Source organism: Nannobrachium achirus (genome assembly GCF_963921795.1).
Source record: "Nannobrachium achirus genome assembly, chromosome: 8".
NCBI classification, from domain to species: Eukaryota; Metazoa; Chordata; class Actinopteri; order Myctophiformes; family Myctophidae; genus Nannobrachium; species Nannobrachium achirus.
The window spans coordinates 16,111,837-16,139,781 of record NC_137817.1 but is presented as its reverse complement, the minus strand read 5'-3'; the positions used below and the strand labels follow the sequence as shown (position 1 = coordinate 16,139,781).

General features: G+C 43.6%; 1 protein-coding gene across 1 annotated transcript in view; it reads right to left on the bottom strand.

Moving 5' to 3' along the window:
* Positions 1-27,945, bottom strand: part of arhgap42b (Rho GTPase activating protein 42b) — a 168,903-nt gene that overhangs the window by 55,761 nt on the left and 85,197 nt on the right. The window contains 1 exon segment of the mRNA XM_080731273.1: positions 23,218-23,289. Coding sequence (XP_080587399.1) covers positions 23,218-23,289 — 72 coding nt within the window.

Genomic DNA, 27,945 nt, shown 5'->3' with positions numbered 1-27,945 from the left:
ATGAAGAACGGGCTTTAAATACAAAAAAAAACATACACATTTGAAACTTACGACATAGCAACATAATGTTTTTTGTAATTCTTTAATAAATATTTTTTTAAATATGTTTTTTCAGAAAACTTAGGTCAGGCGTTTTTAGAATCAGCCTCAGTCCTAAAAGGATAATTGCGATTCCTTTGATTGATGTTTTGTATAAAGCACATTTTAATTGCCTTGTTGTTGAAATATAAATAATCTAAAATATAACAATCTGACTGAAGTGTGAGTCCATTTGGTTCCATTTGTACACTGTCAAAGAGTTCAATTAAACCTAGTTTAAAACGCTGCCCACCACAGCTCTTATTGGGCCCCTCATTGATTACGGAGTCCTTGTCTGGTATCGCGACGCCCCAGCCGCCTTAAAGTTAAAGCTTCAAACAGCCCAAAACAAACTAATTAGGGTTGTGCTTGGTCTCCCTCCTCTGACCCACCTTACCGATCATCACCACGAAAGCGTGGGATGGCTCAAAGTAGCTGACAGAGTACAGCATCTTGCAATGGGCCTGGTGTTCAAGATACACTACACCTCCAAGATTCCCATGTACCTGACAAACTACTTCTTAAAGGTCAAGGATGTTCACGACCACAACACCAGAGGCAGCTCCACTAATCATCATCAACGTAGATTTAACACTAAACAAGGCTCTAACTCGTTCTCCTGCTACACCATCAACATGTGGAACGCCCTTCCTCAAGCCCTAAAGGAGAGCAAATCCCTAGCCTCCTTCAAAATTGGTATGAAAAGTCACCTTCAGACAGCTGCTACCCGTGACTTGTAAATAGACTAAGCCCCCATGCCCCCCCCCCTTTTTTATTATTCTTTTTTCTGCCTTTGTATTTGATGTTATGCTTTTGAAACTGATATTATCCTAGATAAAGTACTATGTTCTATCCGTCTGTCTTTCAATGTTATATGAGATACTTAAAGTGTGGTTCCTGTGGAAATAAGCCTCGGCTTTCTAGGATCTCCTTTTAGTTGACCTTGTACCAGTGATTTGTACTGTCATGAAACTGTACTTTTTTCTATTGCAAACTTCTAATAAATTCTTCAATCAATCAATCAATCAAACAGCTACCAGACTGCATGATGACAACCCCCGGGCTTGCATGCCCTCAAACGGCCAGTAGGTGGGAGTATAACTGCACTTTCACGGCCCCTATGCTTTCTTGCATGAGGGGTTGACATTCATTCCAATAGATTATCATGAGTTGTAAAAGTGGTGTATGTGGCGGCGTAACGACGAGAAGGCAATGTCAGCATGGCCACTGAGGATGCCCCTTATCAGCGCGGGGAGTCACAAATGTATGGACCCTGTCAGTGGAATGGCCGTTGCTAGGTAACAGCTCAGGTCCGAGGTTTAACCCTCAAATACCTGAAACGCGCTCCAAATCATGTTAGATTTTAACCACTTTAACCATTATTTTGTGTTCTAACTATTGAAAAATAGCAGATATACAAGCTCACAGCACGGCGGATCTACAGCTGTGAGCTTGTAGATCTGCTATTTTTGAAAAACCTTGAAAAATCTTCAAAAGTCTTTGAATATCTTTGACCCGATCTTTGACCCAACTTCTATAAATCCTTCCTTTAAATCAGTGGTTCTCAATCTTTTTTCATGTCAAGGAACCCCAAAATTGCATTTATTTGGCCGCAGACCCCCCATCTCAAAATATGTTGTTCCAGGGACCCCCCAGAAGCAGAGATTTGAGTTATAAAAGTTTGCTTTGAAAAATATGTATTGACAAATCTTCACACATTTTCACGATGTTTCAAAAATAGCAGATTATTCGCCCCCTCTATTGATGCACCTTCTCTTTATTGGTACTGTACTGCTCTTGTTTTTTTCCTCTTATCTATCTTTTTTCCTACTTCTCTGTAACTTTGTAAATAACTGTATACTGCTGTGCTACAACTGGACAACTGAATTTCCCCCTTGGGATAATAAAGGTATCTATCTACAAGCTCGCAGCGCGGCACTCGGTGCCGCGCTGTGAGCTTGTATATCTGCTATTTTTCAATAGTTAAAGCATTAAATAATGGTTAAAATGGTTCAAATCTAATGAGACTCGGACACGTTCCAGGTCTTTGAGGTTTAAATCCTGCATGTCGGCTGCTGGTATTCACACACGGCCCGGAACAGGGAATAAAAAGCTTGGATATGCCCGTTTAGAATGGTTATGATGACCAATGTGAAAAGCTGTACTGAGCTCTTGTTGCTGCAGTGTCCTAACCCGGAGATAATACATGGCAACATGGCATGACATGGCATAAAACAGTGCTTCTCAAACTTTTCCATGATATATCATCAGAAGATATTTTGTGCCAGAAACTATAGTTCTCAACAGGCCTGAAAATGAATAGCCTGGCGGGGCCCGACGTCATACTGTGTTCACTCACTCATTCCTTCCACAGTATAACGTCTGGCCTTCCCGGCATAGGCAGCGAGTATCATGATTATTTTCTGATCGGGGCACAACAAACGTAGTCTTCCTGACAACAAGTGAAAAGCTTTCCCTGATTGGTCCATGTGTAGATGGTGACGTAGATACATACTGCAGCATTTTCAAAACAACAATGGCTGCCCTCGCGATGCAACAAGTGTAACAGTTAACGCTCTAACGATAAAACAAGCAATAAGTGCAGTTATTTCAGAGTTGGAATCAATTACAACAATTAAAAAGGACCACGGGGGATGCGCTAGCGGAGTTCATCGGCCGAAAAGACGTGTTTGTTTGCCGTTCTTCCGACTGGCTGAGAGATGTTTTGCTACGCTGATTCGTTAGAGGAGTATGTCTGTCAAGGCAAGTACTCCCGCCCACTTTTCAAGCTGCCAATAGGCCGAAGGCCAGACGTTATACTGTGGAAGGAATGAGTGAGTGAACGCAGTATGACGTCAGGCCCCCCCAGGCTAGAAAATGAAGGCCCGGCCCTAACTGGGCCGGCCCGAGGCCCTACCCGGCCCGACTAGTTAGCATACATTTTAGGCCCTACCCGGACCGAAAATATGTCGGGTTGGGTCAGGTATGGGCGGGTTTTGAAAGAATTTTGAAAGTAATAAAATAATTAAAAACATATATATTTTCTTTTTTCATTGAGCCCGAGCCCTACCCGACTAATTGGCATACATTTTAGGCCCTACTCTACCCTAAATGTCGGGTCGGGTTCGGGTATGGTCAGATTTGGGCAGAATTTGAGAACTCTACCAGAAACCCAAGGTACAAGATTTGTTTTGTTAAAATATATATATATAAAAAAAAGAAAGAATTGTTCACATTTGAACAAGTCCAGTTGTACACCCACACTCAGTTTAAAAAAAAAGAAAGAAAACAGGAAATTAGTTTTTCATGCCAAGACAGTCAGGTGCCTGTTTATTAAGCATGTGGATTAGAGACTAAACATTTCGGGCAGAAACAACAGCTTCACTTCCCGTGGAACTAATCATTCTCTGGCAAGTGTAGCGATAACTGCTATCATGGGAAATATGAATACCTTCAATGAATAATAATACTCTTCTATACCAAATAATACAAGTGTTTGTCTTTCTGGGGGTGAGTGAGGGCATCAGAGCGCCTCCTCATGTAACTCTCAGCGTGCCTGGACCAGCTTTGGGCTTGTTTTTCTGCCGAGTCACTTGTAAATATTGGTAGTTGTGGGTTGTGTGTGTGTGTGGGTGTTCCTAAACAGTTGGTTATTTGGGCTTGCTTCCTAATGTTGTGTAACCCTCCCCCAAATGAATAATATCCATTTGTCCACAGACCGCCATCTGAAAATATTGAAGTACCAAGGAGGGACAGCCATACAATATTTTGTGTTTTGTGTTTAAAACATTTTCTAAAAAAGGTACTTTGATTTCCCTAATTTTCTCCTCGTGAGCACGTCTTCTGATGATGACACTCTGATGATCACCCCTCGCGCTCATTGGAGGAGCCACAATTTTGGATTGGGAAACTGCCGATCCAAGTATGAAAACCATCGCATCTTGTCAGTAATTCTTGTGATATCACATTCCGTCCTTGTCCCTTGTATGCCCATATATGGAGATCCCTGATGTCATCGATATTAAGCAGATAGCTTGGAATACCCATATATGGACATATTGTGTGAGTCTCATATGGTCTATAACATAAGACATCTATGATGTCAGACGTCAGTCATCCATATTTGGAAAAATATTTTGTCCACATTTTGTCCAACTTAAACAACCAACCGCAACTCGAATCACACTTGCAAATGAATTCCGTCCCGTTCACGCCCTTAGGCGTCTTACGGGTATTACTATACTCGTGAGAACAAACATGTTCCACACAGATGCGGACAGGAATTTTATGAATGGCATTTCTTTTTTTAGATTGCCATTTAACCTTGACGCTGAAAATGGCTTTGGTGCGTGACACAACCCCAACCCTAACTTCTAAATATAACTTCTAAAAGTCTAAGATTTTCAAACAGTAAGTCTAAAAATAATGTTGCAATAAAAAATTGGCTTCTTTTTGGGCTTGTTTCTCTCTCTCGCAAAACCTCTGTCAACGCCAACCCAAGCTCATTGAAATCTCTGCGTGCCTGGACTCTGCTGTCAGCCATCTGAATGAAGCTTCTTCTCACAGCACAGAACCCACAGAGGAGGAGGTGGATACCAGTGGTGGAAAATAATTAAGTATATTTACTCAAGTACTGTACTTAACTCTCCTACTGCCAGATCATTTATTTATTTATTGGGTCTGGCGCCATCAAAAAGCGGCTTACCTTTGCGACGTTATAGTAGATAGACAGACAGACATTTATTTTATTTTTTTTATTTTTTTTGGTTGTGCAATAGTGCACTTTGGTCTGCCAGGCAGCAGAGGGCGGCGTCATGCGAGAATGAATGTGAATTGTCCTGCTATGTGTTGCCGTACATTCAGAGCAGTCACTGGCTACAGAGCCTCCGGGCCAGAGGAAATCAACAAGGAAGTGAATTGTTCTCCGTTGATCTAACGCATAATGGATTTTTTACACCATCACAGCGGAAAATGTGTTTACAGTAAACGGCCGCGCGACCCCTCATCAGCTTACAGTCATCAGACGAACGAACCGAACGAGCGCCGTATTGGCATCGAGGTTCTGTAAAAAATGGGGCGAGCGTTATCGTTCGAAGCGTGGGGAGAGTTAAGTGCAATTTTGAGGTATTATTACTTTACTGGCGTATTTCCAATTTTCTGTACTTTTACCTCTACTCCATTACATCTCAGAGGCAAATATTGTACGGTACTTTTACTCCACTACAATTATTTGAAAACTTTCGTTGCAAGTTACTGTGTCGATTTTGATTATTATAACAAAACACACTAACCACTTCAGCCCTATATAATTCGGGCTGAAAATAATTCTAGACATTCTATACATTTGAAAACTTGTGAAACGGGAAATTCTGCATAATGAGTAATTGAGTATGTTCTACTAAGGACTTTGGTACCAATACTTTTGTACATTTACTTGAGTATACTTACTTGTTAACAGATTATTTCTACATTACAGTATTGACACTTTTACTTAAGTAAAACATGCCAGTACTTTTTTCCACCCCTGGTGGATACTGGGTGACTGCCACTGTACTGTCCCCAGGCCCCCGGATGTTTGTTTGTTTTCATTCCCATGGCCCTGAAAATGCTGCTGCGGGTCTAATCTACTTCACCCCCAGTACAGCGTTCCACGCCAGCAAGCAGCGTGTCGTACTTTTAACTCATCGCGGGAAAAGACACTGTGACCATCCTATATTTCGTTGCTGTCTGGCTAGAAACCTCTTATCTCAAGATTATTTTTTTCCCCCGTAAATTAATTCCCTACCGAGTCACACAAAAGCATCAAAAGCAGCATATTTGCAAGCTCGCAACACGACACAAAGCGACGCTGTTTTGAACTTGCCGATCAGCTACTTTTGCTACTTCCGAATTGGAATCCTGAAAAGTAACGGTTTTGGACATATGAGGTTTCCACCCGACACAGACGATTTACTAGTACAACTGCAGAGGGCTAAAATAAAATAAAATACAAAAGAAATCAATAGACAATTTCACGTGGGTAACCATCTTATTTTCATCTCTCCTGTCATGTCTGGGCCAACGTGTTTTTTTTTTGTTTTTTTTAGGTAAAAATCAATTGCGTATGCCTTCCCCCTTCCTCCTCAAGTAAAGAGAGAAATAAGCAGGTGCATGGCAAAACGAGTAGATGAATAAATATGATGTGTTGTTATTGCGTTGACAGGAAATACATTTCCCTAAAGGTTTGAGTGGATCTTGTATTGCGGAACAAAGGGGATGTGTCTTTCTACCTTTGAGAGATACTGAAGTGACATAATTATAATCTTTTTTTGGAGCGGTGAAAGCGCTCCCAATAGACAGGTATGTCCGTGGGTATGTGGCTGGGTGGCTGGCTGGGTGGCTGGCTGGGTGGCTGGCTGGCCGTGTCCGTAGCCTGGCAATACCTTGAGTGGCCACACACAACACACTAGTTAAAGGAGGGGCGCTGTTTTGTGCAGGCCAGGCACACTCACCACTCACTCACAGGCACAGTTTACAGTTTACAGTTTAGGCATTTAGCAACACACACAGGGTATAGCTGCTCAGATTCACCGCTCCACTTCGAACCGAGGTTTGATTTTTTTTATTCAGAGCATCTGAACCCACAGGGAAGTGATGCACACACACACACGCTCGCTCGTTCGCACACACACGCACACGCACGCACACGCACACACACACACACACACACACACACACACACACACACACACACACACACACACACACACACACACACACACACACTGTAGGGCAGGAATTGTATGAATGGCGTTTGTTTTGCTTTACTAGCCATTGTTTCACCCTTTAACCTTGAAGCTGAAAATAGCCATAGGCTTTAGTGCATGGCACAGCCCCAACCCTAACGGCTAAATATAACCTCTGAAAGTCTAACAGTCTAACTAAAATCTTTTAACCATAAAACAACCCTTTCTCTGGTAAGGACCGTCTATTTAGTACATACTATAGCCCAGTGTTTCTCAACCACTGTGCCTGGGGACCTTTGGTGTGCCTCTGAGAAGGGTCAAGTGTGCCCCTTGAAACTGCTTGAAAGCCAGTATTGTATTTATCATTTTAAAAATGATTTAAACTAGTGAAAACAGCCGATCTACAAGCACACAACGCCTCGCACCGCGAGGCGTTGTGTGCTTGTAGATCTGCTGTTTTCACTACTGTAGTGCGACAGCCTTGTATGATGAAGCAGGGCTTTACATTGCGAAGGAACGTACACATTTGAAACTTGGAGATACAAGGTTTCTTCCTGACAGTGACGATATTTACACCCCCGTATTATGTTGGTGTGCCCATGGATTCTTGGGACATGAAAAGTGTGCCCGTGCAGAAAAAAGGTTGAGAAACACCGCTATAGCCTATTTGAGGGGACATTTTGGCCCTCACAAGCATATGGGGTATGGTGGCTGTCTCGCAGCCTCACAGCTAGAAGGTCCCGGGTTCGATTCCCGTCGCCGCCGGGGACGCTGTGGGCGTGTTCTCTCCTCCGCGTCATCAGTGCCCATACCCTACAGTAGGTGGGGTTGGCCAAAGGGCCTTTGTGTGGAGTTTGCAAGATCTCCCTGTGTAGTGTAGGTACCCTCGCAAAAAAACATGTCTACCTGAGCGCCTGATGGAGGGGAAAGGAACTGGTTGGAATAACATATTCTTTCCACGTGCTACGTCCTACCGGGGAAACTCCCCCCTGTCAGGTGATAAGAAGCAGCCTGCTCACTCCTCATGCACTGAAGGAAGCATGAGCTCAGTTCAGGGCTCTCCCCAGGTTGGCAGAGGGAGAGCAGCGCCCAGGATTACAGCATATGCAATTGGCTACCGGGTGGAAAATGGGTTACAAAATCGTGGGATTAGGGCTGACACAATTATTACATAATCGTCTAATCGCAATTATTTTGTCATAATCGTCATAATAGTTTCCATGTTGAGAAATGTTAATATACTGTAGTTTCAAACACTTTCAAAAAGTAGTGGAAATAGCAGATCTACAAGCTCACAACGCGTCGCATCGCGACGTGTTGTGAGCTTGTAGATCGGCTCTTTTTTAAGATCGGTTCTTTTTTAAGTATAAAGTTGACAAATATGTCGGTAAATTCTTTGTACATTTAAGTTATGTGTCATAACAGGTGCAACTTCAAAGCCTAAAAGCCAAACAGAAATGTAATTGTCAACAACAAATACACAATTAAATCGCAATTATTTGGGTGACAATTAATCGTCATGTAAAATGTCATAATCGTGACAGCCCTAAGTGGGATGAAAAAAGTTTTCTGCCCGACAGCAAAGCCTGTGTGGGGTGACATCTGTTCCTCGACCTAGTGGGAATGTGCGTGCAAGATTTCACGCTTATCTCAAGCTCCGTTCATGATTTGAGGCATTTTGTTAAAAACTGACAGATCCTGCAAACTTTGGCAAAACTGTTAGCCAATTAGGATGGAATTTGAAATATCTGACATATCCATCTTTATCACATGACTATAGAGATACTGTGTACTGATTTGCCTGTTTTTCTGGATGTCATCTGAAGAAGTAATAAAAAAAAAGGGGTTTTACATAAGTTGGCCTACTGGTGGCGCTGTAAAAGGCAAATGTGAAAAATGCAGGGCAAAGGATTTTCTTTGACCTCTAAGGAGTGGGCATACAAAGTTTTACAGGACGCTCCAAGTGACCCGAATCGGCCACTTGGAGCGTCTACCGATTTGCGTGATTTTTGGACAAAATCTGTCAGAGACAAAATCTGTCAGAGTACTGTCAACAAATGTGTTTTGCAAAAATCGCCCTCATGATGGCGCTAGAACAGGCCCATGTGAAAAATGTGGGGCAGAGGTTCTGAATTGGCATCCAGGGAGTGTGTGTGCACAGTTTGGCAGCGATCGGGCCAACGGTGCGGGAGATTAGCTGATAACAGACAGACGGATGGACAGACGGACAGGGGGCGTTCGGCCTGGCGGAGACAATAAAATGGTGCTTTAGTAGGTGATGGTTCTTCGATGAACCATAGCCTTTAAGAAGCATTCGTTTTCTGGCCTTTAAAGCCTTTCCTTCGGGGCTTTAAATTGGTCACAATTCCGATGTGATTACAAAACAAAAGCCTGGCCGGGGGGGGGGGGTTGTCTTCTCACAGGGACAGACCCGTAAACATCCGGAGTCCTTTAAAAGCATGCAATTATGAGAGGAGCTAGTAGTTACTACATGTCATCTCTGTCCGGTGGAAACCTCCACAGAAAACTGTTACTTTTCATTATTCAGAATTCAAAAAAACAGAAAAGGTAGCGGATCTACAAGCTCAAGCTTGTGGATCTGCAAAATTTGATGTGTGACGTATAATCAAGTAGGTAGGGCGTTAATTTTACGAAGAAAAAAAAAAGCAGTTAACCCATTTAGGCATAGAATTATTGAATGCTTTAACCAGTGAAAAGTAGCGGATATACAAGCTCACAGATTGCTGACATAGAAACATAGGTTTTTCAAAAAACCTTGGAAGGATTCAAAAGACACTTATAGAATGGGGTCAAAATTGTAATTTTCAAGATTTTTCAAAAATAGCAGATCTACAAGCTCGCAGCGCGGCACTAAAGCAGTCAATAATCCTAGGCCTAAAAAACATATGGAGATGAGAGGTTTACTGGATGGCATTAGAACAACAAGCTGGAGGACCCTGGGTGACTTAAGAGGGTCTGGCTCTGACTGAGCCCAGGCTGCTCTTCTGTTAAGTGACACACATCCACTTCCACTCTGCCTGGGGCTCCAGGGCTCAGCCTAAAACCTAAGGCTTTTCATGTGACATGATCCCCTCTGTGTGTGTGTGTGTGTGTGTGTGTGTGTGTGTGTGTGTGTGTGTGTGTGTGTGTGTGTGTGTGTGTGTGTGTGTGTGTGTGTGCGTGCGTGTGTGTGTGTGTCACAATTGTGAGCATGTAGATCAGCTATTTTCACAATTTCTGCCTCTATATATTTGACAATTTGGACAATGTTTAATTTGTCATTTTGGAGATATTAAAAAGTCCTTAAATTGGCACTTTAGAAATGTGAAGATACCCTCTATACACTTAAACTTTACGTTGGTTTGTTTACAGTGGAGTGAGAAAACAATGTTTCACATTAAGTTAATTATCTGGGGACCCGCCAAAATAATTGGGGAGTTGTGTGATGTGATGACCTCATCAAACGATAAAGTCGACTTCAACTCAACTTTTTACTGAGTCGAGTCGACTTGCAAAAAAAACAAGTCGTTAATGCTCTGTACACACCCGTGCCACCCCTCATCTGCTTACAGAGCTCAGACAGGTAAAAGAACGAACGCTCGTTATGGCGCGGCAGACACATGAAACAAAGAATGAGCGCTCGTTTAGCAGTAAAAGAGTTAAGGGGGTCTAAATTGACCCATACAAGTATGTAACTCTGACAGTGTAGAAATGTCTGTCAGAGTTAGGGGAAGACCTTGAAATTTGAAAGTTCGAAAAACACTGTTCTATGGCATGGCTTCGAAGAACACGTCCCAGTTCCAGTTGTCCCCCGTTATCTTCTCTGCGTCTAACGGCGCATACGTCAGGGATTCCGGACAGGCTCTGGAAGCGGAAGGCTCTGCGTATTCAGCAGCTGGAAACAAACAAGACGATGTTTTCCCCCTATCTGTTCTCCTCCGTGGCGTGCGGAACAACTCGGCACGGATATCTATCTCACACGGGATCTCTCTCTCTCCCCATCTGTTTGCCTTTGTTCGCCTCCTCCGCGAAGAAAGAAACGTGACGGCGATAAACCGGGGCGAACCTTCCACCGCCGTCGTCATCTGGGCTCTTTGATGTCAGCCAACGCGCCTGGGGGGAGGGGGTGGTTCACTAATTGCGAGGCTGACAATAATAGGAGCAGGTGGTTCACCCAGTCATCAGGTGTGCCACAATCTGCTGCAGATAAAAGATGTTTTGATTCGGGGAGAGAAGAGAGAGAGAGAGAGAGAGAGAGAGAGAGAGAGAGAGAGAGAGAGAGAGAGAGAGAGAGTGTGTGTGTGTGTGTGTGTGTGTGTGTGTGTGTGTGTGTGTGTGTGTGTGTGTGTGTGTGTGTGTGTGTTTATATATGTGTGTGTGTGTGTGTGTGTGTGTGTGTGCGCGCGCGTGAAAAGTAACTGTTTTGGACATACAGGTTTTCGCCACCAACGACAGCGCCAATATGTTGGACGGTGGCCATAAGTCATCGTTGTCTTTCAAGGCTGGGCCTTAGCAACCCCCAGGGATTGCGATTTCACGTCTCCATGGGTAACAACAATAAACGGCAGAAGAGTGTGTGTGTGTGTGTGTGTGTGTGTGTGTGTGTGTGTGTGTGTGTGTGTGTGTGTGTGTGTGTGTGTGTGTGTGTGTGTATTGGAGGGTGGAGGGGTGCTGGGATTGCCACAGTGAATATCAGATGACTTCACCCACATTTGTGTCCAACAACACCTTTCTGGATTCTCTAAAGACAACACCAGGGCTCCCTGACATCACAGCCTGCCCAAGTGTCAAAAGGATTTCACCACCACAGGCCTTTGCTTTCAAAATGTCTTCTGAGAGGATGGAGGAGAGACATGAAAGAGAGACACCGCCAAAGCATCGCTGCTGGCTCATTAAAGCTACGCTTAATTGGTGCAGGGGTTGCAGGGCGCAGATTATAAAGCAGCGTCCGGTTTATTGTGACGCTTTGTTGGCGACGCGTGCAAAGCTGGCTGCTCTGGCTCCACTACAGACAAGACGAGGCAGAGAGAGAGAGAGAGAGAGAGAGAGAGAGAGAGAGAGAGAGAGAGAGAGAGAGAGAGGGGGGGAGAGAGAGAGAGAGAGAGAGAGAGAGGGGGGGAGAGAGAGAGAGAGAGAGAGATCACTAGACTGGACTCAAACGCAAACCCTTTGCTGAAAGGATGACACGAGTGTGAACTGCCAGCTCATTGGGAGACATCAGAGAGCGATTAATACCGGATAATTCCACAAACTGCTTCTGACGAGGCGGGAGAGAAGATCCTCCGCCTCGTTACTTTATAATGTATCGTCAAAGCGGATGACTTCTTTCATTCACGAACATCAGTACTTTTAGCACAGGGGTCATCAACAGGGGGACGATATGGAAAAATACAATATCACAATATTCTTCCAAGCTGCATCACGATACACAATCTTCTTTTTCATGTTATTTTTTATCATGGTTATTTCTCAAGTTACTTAACAGTACAATCACCTACAGGGTAACAAAAACTAAAAGAAAAAGGAGTAACAGACCATTTAGACCAGTGGTCCTCAAAGTGCCGGGGTCCAGGGACTAAATTGACCTTTACAAGTATGTAACTCTGACAGTATACAAATGAAACCAAATGGACCCTTACGGGTGGGGAGACCTTGACATTTTAAACTTTAAAGTATGAGAACAACTGATTTAGACCAAAATATAGGTTTAAATGAATTCTGCAATGAATAAACAGGATTTTTTACAAGGCTCCCTCATTGTATCACAATATATACGATATATCTGAAAAGGAATATCATGGAGACATTGTATCGTCTAAACGATATTAACCACCATATCGCCCACCCCTAGGCTGCTTCAGAATTCTAAATGTGAGAGTAAAACACTCTTTTGTTTTGGTTCCTCACACCTGTGTGGTTTGTCTGACTGGTTAAAACAACATGACTGTGCTTGCATTGCACAGCAGCTGACATTCCAACATCATCATCAGCCCGGCTTCACACATCGTGAGACGCTGACAGTTATGTCTGCGACACCTCATTTAGTTTTGCCGAATTCTTCTTAATTAATTAACTTGGGAGTCCTTTGACACGTCGTGCATGAAATATCTTTACAAATGCCTGTTTAATTTTGGACACAGTTTCTAGCTGCGTATTGCTAATTTATTTGTAATAAATAAATGAATAAATAATAGAAATGTTTCTATACTGTTGCCTTCTATGTAATATAGAACACCCACTCGTATGTGCATTCTGCTTCTCTCCTTTGCAGTTAAGATCAGCATTCAGCGCCAGAGGTTTTCTCAAAGAACATAAGCAGGAGGGCTCATGATGCGAATAAAGACAAGGCCTTTATACAGAATGAGGGTTAGGGTTATTTTATTCACCAGAAGCTATTTCTGATTCATCAAGACGGGACAGAAAAGAGGCAGAACACGAAGGGGAAAGGCTGAGACAAGACAAGCCCTGAGGCAAGAACCGAAAGCCGGGGTTAAAAATACAAGAACCTGCACACATCCTCACATGCTACTATGGTTTACGAGGAGCATTTCCACTGCTCTAAAATGCCAACATATGTGTCCCAATCTCACTGAGAGCCAGTCATCTCGGAAAGTACAGCTTTAGACAGGGACTGAAAATACCCTTTTTTTTTTTTCTCAATAAAATGTGATAAAGCCACTAAAGCATTTCATAAATTTCAGGCTACATTTCACTTAAACGCCAGAGCTTAACTCTGCATGTAAATAAGACTTTTTTTAATTAATGTGAGAGATCGTCAGGTCATTTGCAGGTTAGAAATTTATTTAGAACTTGAATATCTCAAAAGTAGTATTTCAGCATGGCATCATTCTATAAGCCATATCTTCAAAACTGTTGGGTCAATCTCCACAACCAATATATCATTTTGTAGCTATGATCCCCAGCTTTCAAATGAAATGAAAAAATAAAAATCCAATGACTGGCTCCCAGCCAAATTGGGACACATATAGTGAAGCAAAAAACAACTAAAAAAACTCAACATTCTCTCACAATGAGACACAACAGCCTGCCTGCAGGCTGCCGCGCGTCGCACAGGCTGACGCAGCTATATGTCCAGCGAAAAAGAACCGACAGTTGTAATTTTTATTCATATTAGGCAGCTCTGTTTACTGTTATGAGCTGATTATATCCTTCGCGCTTGAGAACCCAGTCTATGCATGACTGCATCTGAGACCAGTGGTTGGTCACTTTTAGACGCCCACATCTCCCACAGCGAATGACAATCATTCATTTGTCAGATTGACAGTTCGACAACGAATGAGAACACATTTATTTGCATCGCGGGTCGCAGATCCGGTTTCTAGACCGGATCCAGCAGGATATGGCAGGCATTTGTGGGAGCAGCTGGGATTTCCGGAAGTTTTAGTGCCACTCGCGGACGTCCGGGAGCGACGCTTATTTCCGGGAGACTCCCGCAACTTCCGGGATACTTGGGATGTCTGCCATCCAGGGGTCATCAATATGTCCGGACAAATGTGTCCCTGGAAAAGACTTGGTCCTAACTGTGGCAAATTTTAGATTTTTTGTTATTTTTTACATACCATTATAATATTCTTATTTTGATCATGAGACCCAATTAGGCTACTGAACGTCAAGTCTCCAGGTTTTCTTCAGAATATTTAAGACACTGATTTACTATGACACTAGTTACTATCAAAACCTCCACCGGCTGTCAGTCTGTCTGTCAGTCATACGTCACACTTTTGCCCTACTCATATCTCCACCACCGTTGCCCCGATCCATGCCAAACTCTGCACACGCACTCCTTGGCTGCCAAACCCCTCATTTCTCTTCTAGTGCCACCATGAGGCCGATTCTTGCAAAACACATTTTTGGACACTGCTCCTACATATTTTGCCCTAAAATCACGCAAAGCGGTACTACACATATCTCTAAAGTCATGCATGAGGAGTATCCATCGCGCCTCTAGCCTAGTTCAGGCCGGTCCGGTGCATCTCAGGAACAGGACTTGAATGTGTAGAAGGAGCGTACTGGAGCAATAACAGACTTTTAGAGCCTTTTTATTAATACAGGGTGCAGGCAAGAGTGACAACGTTTCGATGTCAATACATCTTCGTCAGGTCGCCCATGACCAGTACGCTCCTTCTACACATCTCTAAAGTCATGTCATCAACATGGATCTCTCCCATTTCCCATATTCCCTCCTGATTGGCTACCATTGCCTTCTAAAGTTTGTGTATGCGACCTGACGGTCGCTTATGCTGACACTTTGTCAATCCAATCAAGGCCTCCGGTACGCTACGCACGTTGTGACAGCTGAAAATCATACACAGATGTGCCATTTCTAAACTTCACACATCATGTCATTGGCAAGACAGTAGATTTGCAGGAGATTTGCAGAACATCGAGCTTGTAGATCAGCTATTTTTGCTATTGTTATGACCTTCTCTGACTTTGAAGTTTAAATCTATCTATGAAGGTGGATTCTGCTTTTCAATGGGAATGGAGTGGTTTCTTGCGATTTAAGAGTTTCTGTAAAATAGGAAAATAGCAGTAAGAGTTGAAACGGCACATCTGTAGTAAGTCGCAGTAACGGAGTTCATGGACAGTCCACACATAATGGTGATGTGTTATGAGCTTGTATGTAGGTTGGCTATTTGCGTTACTTCTGTGTAATCGGTAAATAAAATAAGATGAAAAAGATAACGGACAAAGATAAAAAAATAGCTGTTGGAATGAATAACACCTCAGAGGAGTAAAACATAATGCCCTATTTAATCAGCAGAAATTTGCATTCAAGTTCATTAATTATTATTGCTCGCAGTCGATGTTCCATTCAAGGAAGCAGGTCATACAGTATACAGTACAACTCTTCATTTTTGGTCCATTATGTAACTCATTTGGCAGAATATTATAATAATGAGTACAATCAAATGTATATCAAAATAATAAAGAGCCATAGAGCCATCATCGTCATTGTTTCATACTGTATAATAATCATCTCTGTTGGGTGGAAACCTCATTATGTCCAAAACTATGGACAGAAGGGGGGTCGGGGTGGGGGGGCTGGCATTTGGTGCACGCATGCACATACGCACGCACACACACACACACACACACACACACACACACACACACACACACACACACACACACACACACACACACACACACACACACACACACACACACACGCACACGCACACGCACACGCACACGCACACTATATATATTTACATCACTTGTGGGGACATTACATAGACTTCCTGTGGCCTTACCCTAACCTCTATCCCTAAACCTAACCCTAACCCTAACCCTAACCTTAACCCTAACCGTTGTGGGGACCTACTATTTTGTCCCCACACTGTCAGAGGTCCCCTGCAGATGACTGTGTGAACATGCGTTTAGTCCCCATAAGTATAGCTAGACAAACTCACACACACGCACGCACGCACGCACGCACGCACGCACGCACACACACACACACACACACACACACACACACACACACACACACACACACACACACACACACACACACACACACACACACACACACACACACACACACACACACACACACACACACACACACACACACACACACACACACACACACACACACAGGGGAGGTATGGACAGTGCCTGGGGCAGTTTAGCTCCTTGGACGGTGGGGCTGTTCAGTAAACATGGTAGCATCCATCCAACCCAACACACTGCAGCTCCTCCAGCCAGAGTTCAGGCCGGGCCGAGATCCAAGGTGGAACACAACGCTTATTATGTTTATTGGGTGAACTTCACAGAAAGATGCCCCGGCCTTATGTTCAAAGAGGCTCTTGTTGTACACACAACCACAGTTAGCAGCAAAACACCCGACACTTTCACTGCTTCTTTTTGACATGCTGCGTGGTACGTTTGACTGTAAGCAGCAAGTAGTTAACCCATTTAGGCCTAGAATTATTGAATGCTTTAACCAGTGAAAAATAGCAGATATACAAGCTCACAGCGCGGCACCGAGTGCCGCGCTGCGAGCTTGTAAATCTGCTATTTTTGAAAAAGTTGTGAAAATGTGTGAAAATCTTTGAATATATGTATTTTCAAAGCGAACGTTTGTAACCCAAATTTTGCTTCTGGGGGGTCCCTGGAACTAGATATTTTGAGATGCAGGTCCGTGGCCAAATACATATCATTTTGGGGGTCCTTCACATGAAAAAGTTTGAGCACCACTGACATAGTAGTCTCTCAAGAACAGACTAACTGAGCTCCAGTTAAAGGACCAGGTCACCTCTGGGACAACCAGATCTTATTTTATTGTTGTGTGGGACACGATCAACACAATCCTGAGTTATTTTTTGTGTTCAATCTGTGTTTTTAGATATTTTAGTATTTCAGACGATTTCAGCATGCTACAACTGGTCATATGATGCAAAATGCATCATATGACCAGTTGTAGCATGCTGAAATACTAACATATCTAAAAATACAAAAGATAATTCAGGATTGTGTTGATCGTGTCCCACACAAGAATAAAATAAGATCTGGTTGTCCCAGAGGTGACCTGGTCCTTTAAGTGAAAAGGACCTATTCTTTGACGATGGCTATAGCCAGATTGCTGACATAGAAACAGAGTTTTTTTTTTTAAAACCTTAGAAGGATTCAAAAGACACTTATAGAATCGGGTCAAAATTCTAATTTTCACGATTTTTCAATAGTTAAAGCATAAAATAATAATACACTATAATGTGTACCCGTTTTAAACAGGGTCAACTTTGGGTTCAGAGACGACGTTTTGAAACCAACCAAAAAGGGGAAGATGCATTTTGGTTCTCGGTTTTCTGTTCCGAGTTTGACTCAAGGTTTCTGGGCTGAAAGGCTGACTAAAAGATCAGACCTTATTGCCTTCTTTAAATGCAGTTGCTGCAGAAACAATACGTAGCCTTTGAGCTATAGTTCAGGCAGATATACTGCAGAGGTCTACAGTATATGCATGGCAGCACTCCGCTCACGATGATAAAACACTAAATAAATAAATCCTACTCGGTTCTGAGTCTCATCGGAGGGCTGTTGGACAGTTCAGAAACCTGCCTACCAGTGACATCATCGTTAGGCACAGGCGGGACCACCGTATCACAGATTGATTACGTAGTAGTGAATATACTTTGTCGTACGGGCCGACCGCACATAGAAAATAGATGTGTCCCCGACGCCTTTTGAGCTTGTAGCTCGGCTATTTCCACACACACACACACACACCCACACCCACACACACACACACACACACACACACACACACACACACACACACACACACACACACACACACACACACACACACCCCCACACCCACACCCACACCCACACCCACACACACACACACACACACACACACACACACACCCACACCCACCCACACACACACACACACACACACACACACACACAGTACCAGTAGTCCAGGATCGACCCGGTGCTTTCAACTGAGCGACAGCCGTTAAAAGTGTTCCAGTCAGAGAACGTTGGACCCTAGATTTAATCTCTGACGGCTTGTTTGTAGAAAAAAGATATATGCCATTAAGTTGTGGAATATTTTTTACACCTGCAACTGCTACTGTGTTTTAAATGTTGTTCACTGTGGTCAGCTCTGTGGCGTAGATTCAGAATGATATGCATGCTCAGCTCCGCCCCCCTCCCCCCACAACAACGGATAACCTAATATGCTCAGCAGGGAGTAACGTAATAGCACAGCATGAACGCCAAGATCAAATATAATATTTACACTATTTACTTTTTATAAATACATTATTCATCTCAATCTATTTGTGAGTTACCAGACTGAATTGGATTTATAGCACTGGTTCTCTAAGATTTTCATGTCTCAGATTTATATGCATTTTGCTTCGCAATACGACTATCACCTTCCCGCCTGGCTTCCCTACCCCAAACACGGGCCAATCAAAACATATAGACGCCCGACAAAGCAGGCTGCACCACGGTGGATTCAAACGCACAACCTCTGTGGTGGTGGGCAGGGAATTTACCCCCCCGGCGCATTAACTATTAATTTAGCGAATGTCTGTCCGCCGTCCGTCTGTCTGCATGTTGACATCACTGATACTAAACAAACAGTGTCGCCACCATGGTAACAATGCCCAACTGACATCAACAAAGCCCAACTGACACCACTGACTGACATCACTACAGTGCCCAACATCTTTAGATGACATCACAGACTGGCCTGGACACGGAACTCCATATATGGGCATAAAAGAGTGTCAGCCAGACAGACGGATACAACGGGTATTGTACAACTGGACATCAATGGTGACTATTCTGCCCAACGGGCACCGGTCTGGTTCATTTAAAGAAGGCAATCTACTAGCGACACAACGCTTTGTGAGCTTGTAGATCAGCTTGTAGATCGGCTTCTGCTAATTCTGTGTGACACTGTAGTACGACAAAGTAGGGCAGGGGTCTTCAACATTTTCAGGCCAAGGACCCTTTAGCTGAGAGAGAGAGAGATGAAGCAGGGACCCCCTGTACAAATTGTATAAATGTTCGATGGAGATTCTCATCGATTTCATAGATAGATTCATAGACTTGTTTGACACTTAACCACTTAAAATCTTAAATCGTCGATCCTTAGTAAACTTGACCTTTCACTCTGAACTTGGTCTGCTCTTTTTTATCTCTACACCAAACCTATTTGCCAAAAATAGCTGATCTATAAGCTCTCAATGCCTCGCAGCGTGAAGCGTTGAGAGCTTGTAGATCGGCTAGTTTTGGCTAAAGTTCTCCTCAGAGAATAGGGGTGCGAGGGTTCATGTTGTTCATTTAAAATAATTATCCTATCCCACAAGGATTTTGCGGCCCCCTTGTTCTAACTCCGAGGACCCCCTAGGGGTCCCGGACCCCCTGCTGAAGACCCCTGAACTAGGGAATTAATTTCCAAAAAAAACAACATATACAAGGTTTCTGCCAGACAGCAGCAACAATGTGTGCTCTCAGTCTGCATGTGATGTGAAAGCAGCCACCAGGCCCTGCAGTTCAAGTGACCTCACAGGGATTATTTCACAGCAATTCCCAAATAAGGCGCGAGAGCTAATATCCCCCGCATGGTTCAGTCTGACATCCTCCGCCGTGGCAGAGAGAGAGAGAGAGAGAGGGGTCAGTACCGCCTGCACATGTCTCCCAGGATTCCTGGAAGAAGCAAAGGGGGCTGGAAGCTACCCTCGTGATCACCCACTACCCCCCCCCCCCCCCCTCCTCCCCAACCCCCCGCCTTTCATCTCACTGTAGTTGTTCTAATGTTTAACAGTGGATGGGGAAGGAGAAGGGGGGAGGCCATTAGTAGGAAGTGGTCTGAGGAAATGGGAGACGGAGAGAGAGACTGAGAGAGGGAGAGAGAGAGAGAGAGGGAGAGAGAGGGAGAGAGAGAGCATTTCGTTCCTGTCGGGCGGTCAGAAACCTCATATCTCCATATTTAAACTCTTTATGTTAATTTTCATAAACAAACGCCCTGCTTCATCGCACAAGAGTGCCGAACAAAAGCATTGGAAATAGGCTATTTTCAGCATGTTTTCAAGCATAAAAAAAGGTAACGTTTTGGACCTACAAGGTTTCCTTCCGCCCGACGTCAACAGTTTGATGAACACACACAGAGGACAGCGGGCACAGCTGACAGTTGCATATGTGCACAGGGGTGGAAAAGGTACTCAAATTCAAAATGTAGTTGAGTAAAAGTACAAAAGTATTGGTATCAAAATGTACAAAAGTAGAAAGTACTCATTATGCAGAATGCCCCATTTCAAGTTTTAGAAAGATATATGAAGATAGCAGATCTACAAGCTCGCATCACATCGCGACATATTGTGAGTTTGTAGATGGGCTATTTTCAAATGGTCAAAATGTATATAGGGCTGAAGTGGTTAATGAAGTTTTCAAATAATTGTAGTTGAGCAAAAGTACAATATTTGTATCCAAGATGTTGTGGAGTAGAAGTAAAAGTACTGGAAATTGGAAAGTACAGTACAAATTCCTCAAAAATTGTACTTAAGTACAGTACTTGAGTAAATGTACTTAGTTACTTGACACCACTGCATATGCAGTAGGCTAGAGAGAGAGAGAGGAGAGCCGTTTCATTATGGCAGAATAGTGGAATGACTGGGGGATGGGGGGGGGGGGCATGACTGATGATGGTCCCCCGTTACAAAAGGAAATGCTTCCTTTGCATGTGATGCGGTGTCGCTTATGAGAAGGACACAAAATGAAGTCACATAGTATAAATCACGATGGCGGCCTCCCGTGAATGCATAACGCAAGGCTTGGCTTGTGTGCACAATGTGTGATGGCTGCAAGGTTCTCAGCCAAGGGAACAGACCACGATATGCACAACAACGCGCTTTCCGCGGGGCGGCTGTAGCTCAAGAGGTAGAGCAGGTTGGCCAATGACCCATGGGTTGGCGGTTCAAATCCTCTTGTCTACATGTCGAAGTGTCCTTGGGCAAGACACCGAGTTGCTCCCGGTGAGCTGGTTGGTGCCTTGCATGGCTTCCACCGCCACCGGTGTATGAATGTGTGTGTGAATGGGTGAATGTAATGCACATTGTAAAGCGCTTTGGATAAAAGCGCTATATAAATGCACCATTTACCATTTTTCCATCCTCTTCTGTTCATTTTCAACTTCAACACTAATGTCCACTGTTGGTGGACTGTACTGTAGGTCTTACAGCAAATCTGTATCTGGATCGCAGGTATCATTTGAAAGAATAAACTAAGCAATCGATTGTTGGATTAAAGAAACGTGTGCGTGAGTGCGAGTGAGCGTGTGTGCGTGCGTGTGTGTGTGCGTGCGTGCGTGTGTGCATGTAGCAAAGACTATTCTGGCCTCAGATCCTCGATGGGCTAATAGATGTCACCTTATCCTGAAGGTAAGGTACGTTAAAAATTATTAATCCCCCACTGAAAGTCATATTAACCCTCAGAATTTCTAATACTGTATGTGAATAATACCTTTGGAGAGAGGGCCTCCTTTATGGTCGCGGGGGGTCCCCGCGTTCTCCTTGTCCACTAATTGGATCAATTTGGGGTGACCTTTCTCGGTTGCTTGATATACTGTAGGTTACTTTTAACGACTGACATGGGGGGCACTGACATGCGCTGTGGAATGAAATACGTGCAGTAACTACAGTAAAGCACATGCAGCTCTAGTTTTACAGTAACAGCAGTAGCTACGGCAGTTCTCAAACTCCTTTTTCATTTCAAGGACGCCCGTAACTCTGAGAGTGTAAAAATGGAACAAATTGGTCCTGTTTGAGTTACAGACCACCAGTAAGGGAACCATTAAAGATCTTGACTCCCTATGCACACAAGCTAACCTAAAATCATGCGGCTGACCTCAAATTACAACTGGTCTTAGATTCCTATCCCACCAACTTACCCCTTCCCCTACTTTCTCTGTAAAAGGATCTTTTTTTTCTGTTCTGCTAATGGAGCTTGTACATGTACTGTACAGTATGTGTATGTATTGTATGTCTTATTGATGAATTGAGTGCAATGGATCACAATGGAAACAACCAAGCCTCCCGAGGGCTTTTCTGGCTTAACCCATTTAGGCCTAGGATTATTGAATGCTTTAACTATTGGAAAATAGCAGATATACAAGCTCACAGCGCTGCGAGCTTGTAGATCTGCATTTTTTGAAAAAGTCATGAAAATGTGTGCAAATCTTTGAATATATGTATTTTTTACGTTTGTAACTCAAATTTTGCTCCTGGGTGGTCCCCGGAACAAAATATTTTGAGATGGCCAAATACACATCATTTTGGGGGTCCTTCACATGAAAAAGTTTGAGAACCACTGACACAGTAGTCTCTCAAGAACAGACTAACTGATGACCTCCAGTTAAATGAAAAGGACCTTTTCTTTGACAATGGCTGGCCAGATTGCTGACATAGAAACGTAGGTTTTTCAAAAAACCTTAGAAGGATTCAAAAGATACTTATAGAATCGGGTCAAAATTCTAATTTTCACGATTTTTCAAAAATAGCAAATCAACAAGCTCGCAGCTGTGAGCTTGTATATCTGCTATTTTCAATAGTTAAAGCATAAAAAAATGATGTGTACCCGTTCTAAATGGGTTTTAAACATCTTGTAAACAAAGTATTCAATCAATCAAAAGCCCCTAAAGGAGTCCACAGGGACCGCCTGGACCCCACTTTGAGAGCCACTGACCAACATGTACTACGGTACAGTACAGTAGGCCTACAGTCCCTTTTTGATTGATTGAATACTTTAGTAACAGTTTGCCAGAAGTACAGCGGTACAGTTATACAATACCGCGAAAAGCCCTGAGGGCTTGATGTTTCCATTGTTGTCTTGTGTGCTCAATTCATCACCTTGTGTGCTCAATTCTTACCTTGGCGGCGCCGATCTGCTCTTTCCGGAACTTTTCCAAGGGCGTGATCAAGACGTCGTCCGCATTCTGAATCTGAAAAAAAGAATAATAAAAAAGGTAAATGTGAAGAGTGACTTACTGACTGATAAATAATTACGTAGAAAAGTAGAAAGGAAAAACATCTTTTTCCTTTCTACTTTTATATGTACGTAAAAAGATAAACAACGGGGGCACGGTGGCGCAGTGGTTAGCGATTCGCCTCACAGCTAGAAGGTCCTGGGTTCGATTCCCATAGGGGGACGCTGTGGGTGCTGGGGGCGTGTTCCTCCCTCCACGTCATCAGCGCCCACACCCTAGGTGGGGTTGGCGATAGGGCCTTTCTGTGTGGAGTTTGCATGTTCTCCCCGCGTCTCCTAGGGTTGATACCCTCACAAAAACATGCAGTAATCCTGGTCTCAATAATCCTCCCCCTGGCCAGCTGGGGCACCTGATGGAGAGGAAAGGAACTGGTTGGAATAACGTGTTCCTTCCACGTGCTACGTCCATCCCAGGGAAATCCCCCCTGTCAGGTGAAAAGAAACAACTTGGACTACCCATACATTGAAGGAAGCATGAGGTTTGTCCATTGTCTCCCCAGGCGCGGCAGAGGGAGAGCAGAGCCCAGGATTACATAGGCAATTGGCACTGGGTGAAAATGGGTTGCAAAATCGTGGGATAAAAATTATAGAAAAACAAAAAAAAAAAAAACGTAGAACATGGAGATAAGAGGTTTCTGCCCGACGACAGCAACGATATCTTCAGCGTGTCCACGACGCCACGGAGAGAGAGAAGAAATGGTAACGCTTCAATTGAAAAAGAGGTCCCAGTGAATGTGAACACGAGTGCAATACAGAGCAAATCACATTTAGCACATTCATCTTTTTAACCCATTTAGGCCTAGGATTATTGACTGCTTTAACTATTGAAAAACAGCAGATATACAAGCTCACAGCGCGGCACCGAGTGCCGCGCTGCGAGCTTGTAGATCTGCTGTTTTTGAAAAATCACTATTTTTTTTTTGATGGGGGTCCGTGGCCAAATACCTTTAATTTTAGGGGTCCTTGACACGAAAAGGTTTGAAAACCACTGATTTTAGAGGAGGGTCAAAGATCGGGTAAAAGATATTCAAAGATTTGCACCCATCTTTGTGAGCTTGTATATCTGCTATTTTTCAATAATTAAATCATAAAATAATGGTTAAAGTGGTTAAAATATAACGCAAATCGGGCGCGTTTCAGTTTTTTGAGGGTTAAGACCGTTGACAATGAATAATACATTTCCCGTGGAGAACCCCCCCCCCCCCAAAAAAAAAGAAAAACCAGCCAGCCTCTATAGCTAGAGATAAGAGACAAAAGCGCTCCGCCAATGTTCCTGCGAGATACAAGAAAATGGGAGCGTTTATGCGAGCCGAGAAAACGGCAGTATTGTCAAACAGTAGCTGAAATATGACACCGCAAGGGCGGACTGAGGGACGCTTTACAACAGCTGGCTCGCGATGCATTCACAATGTGGCGTCGCTCTCAGGCGGAAAAACCTCGTACCTCCGAATTTCACACTTTTTAGGTTTTCTTTCGGAAATTAATGGTCTACTCCGTCACACAACAAGAGCACGTCGCACAAAAGAAGCAAACAATTTGACGATCTACGAGCTCGCAAAGTGAAAGCGGTTAACTCCGTCTGTTTGGTTTTGTTAGATTGAATCGATGAAAAGTATTAACGCTTGTAAATCATCTCTGTCGGGTAAGGAAACCTCATTATGTCCAAAACTGTTACTGGTACTTTTCAGGATTCAAATTCAAAGGTATCAACAGTAGCAGATCTACAAGCTCAAAAGGCGTCGCTTGTGGATCAGCTACTTTTTTTTTGTATTCTTACATTTTTATCCCACGATTGTAACCAATTTTTTCACCCAGTGCCAATAGGCTCTATGCACAGAAGCCATTTTGGCTAGAAGTTGGATGGTCTTCTCACTTCCTTCAGAGGTGTAATAGCTCTGTTCCATTCTGCTCACTAGAAACACTCTGCTACACCAGTGGTTCTCAAAGTGTGGCCCATGCAGGGACCCTCGTGCTTCCTTGGGGGTTTCAAATGACCCCTTAAAAGGTGTTACTCTGAGTGTTCAAATGGAACCAAATGCAGGCGTAAAAGGTTTGAGAACCACTGTGCAACATGAAATGGAACAGAGCCTTCATTAGTATCATTGGTAACATCTTTGAGGGAAGTGAGAAGACCATCCAACTTCTCTCCAAAATGGCTGCTGTGACTAGGGCCTATTGCCTAATAAGCTGTAATCCTGGGCGCTGCTCTCCCTCTGCCACGTTTTTCTGTAGTCCAAAACGGACTACACTTTGGCCGGAAACAACGACCAGAAACAGTTTTAACCCGTACTTGCGCATGCGCTAACTACATGGCTAACGACTTGCGCATGCGCTAACTGGGTTGAAACTGTTTCCGGTCGTTGTTTCCGGCCAAAGTGTAGTCCGTTTTGGACTACAGAAAAACGTAGGAGATCTTCCGCTCCCGACCGGATCAAACGGCCCGTTTAGTAAACGAAGACCAGGCTTTCCCCCAGCGGAAAGCCTGGTGATGCGAGGTTACCTCGGGAGAGCCCTGAACTGAGCTCATGCTTCCTTCAGTGCATGAGGAGTTAGGAGTGAGCAGGTCACTTCTTATCACCTGACAGGGGGGGGAGCTTCCCCAGTTGGACGTAGCGCGTGGAAGGAACACGTTATTCCAACCAGTTCCTTTCCCCTCCATCAGGCGCCCCGACTGGCCAGGGGGAAGCAGTATAGAAACCAGGATTACTGTGTGTTTTTTGTGAGGGGACACGGGGAGAAAATGCAAACTCCACACTTAACAAAGTAAGTAATAAATACATTGGAGTCATAGGAAAACGGGTTATTTTATTATTGTTCAATTTCCTGAAAAGTAACGCTTTTTTTTGGACATACAAGGTTTCCACCAACTTTTTTTCCCCTCTTTTTTTACGGTACGGTATAACCAGTGACCTCTCTCTATGAATACATCATGACCACAGCATCTCATCATTGGAGCCTGTACTGTACATCGCAGACTTATTTCAGACAGAAACGGATAAGAAGAGATATATTGTGTCAATTACTGTCCTCAGCTCCCATCTCGGGCAGGCGGAGCGCTCCAGAAACGCACCATTAACCTATTTAGAGTGGGCATGCATATCTGTCACCACCTTAACCATTATTTCATGCTTTAACTATTAAAAAATAGCAGATATACAAGCTCACAGCGCGGCTGCGAGCTTGTAGATCTGCTATTTTTTTTTTAAATCTTGAAAAATGTGTCCAAATCTTTGAATGTATATATTTTTTTCAAAGCAGACATTTGTAACGCAAATCCTTCTTTCCCTTGGTCCCTGGAACTATGTATTTTCAAATGGGGGACCGTGGTCAAATACATATAATTCTAGGAGGTCCTTCCTTGACATGAAAAAGTTTGAGTACCACTGACAGAGAAACATAGGTTTTTTCAGAAAACTGTTAGGATCTAGAAGATCCGGTCCAAATGGATTAAAGGGGCCGCCAAATTTCCTATTGAATAAAATGTAAAAAAGTGCGGTGAGGTGGCTTTTAATCCGGCCCGATCAGATGACATCACAGAGCGGCCGCTGTGGTGCGGGGGGACGGCTGTCAGCCGTGACACGGAACCCTCGGCATGATTTACAGTGTTATTCTGCACCGTGAGTGTCCGTGATAAACGAAGGCCTGTGCTCCATAATACCTGTAATATCATATATATATATATAATACAACCTATAACACCACGTCTAATTTACAGAGGTGTCTGCTTAGATGGACCCGTCCGCTGCCCCGTCCCCGTTTCTCATCTCTATCACTCACTCACTCAGTCTGTCCCTCCCTCCCTCTCTCTCTCTCTCTCTCTCCCCCTCTCGTTTGAATCCATTCATCAGCACAATGTGCTTTCACTGTCCCAGAATAGCAGCCATCATCGCCTCTCTCCCAATCCGGCTCACACCATTTCATAGGAAAAAGAAACACCCAACGTGTATTTTTATCTGAGAGAGAGAGAGAGAGAGAGAGGGGGAGAGAGAGAGAGAGAGGGAAAGAGAGATCAACCAGGTGCTCAATGGAGATAGAAGTGAAAAACGTAGATTGGTGCTTCTACAGAATCAACGGGAACCAAATCTTGAAATAGCGGAAAGATCCGAGCACTCAAAAAATGTGGGCGTAAAATCTAAGTACTTGAATCATCATGTAGCCAACAGTTTTGACCAGGACTGGTCTTCATCAGGGAAAGTTACTTGCTCTGATAAAGACCAGTTCTGGGCGACACATCTTGGCTTTTACATTTTTGATGATTAAAGTACCTTAAAATGTATGTGTTATGTATCACTCTCCCAAATCGTCAAAAATGTCCCCACACTGGTCATAGAAGTTATGAACATGCTTCATGCTAAAATCTCACTGAAAAGATGAATTCCTACAAGTCCTGTGTGAACGTTATGCTTTCATATACAGTACAAGTACTGTAGCTTTCTGGATTGCGGACAGTTTTGCAAGTCTGAGATTGTATCAACAAAAGCAAGGGAGACGTCAACTCAACTCATCTGGACATCACAGCTTTCTGCTTTTAAACACATTGAATGGATTCAAGGCAAGGCAAAATGTATTTGTAGGGCAACACAGCACACAAAACATTAAAAGCTTTAAGATG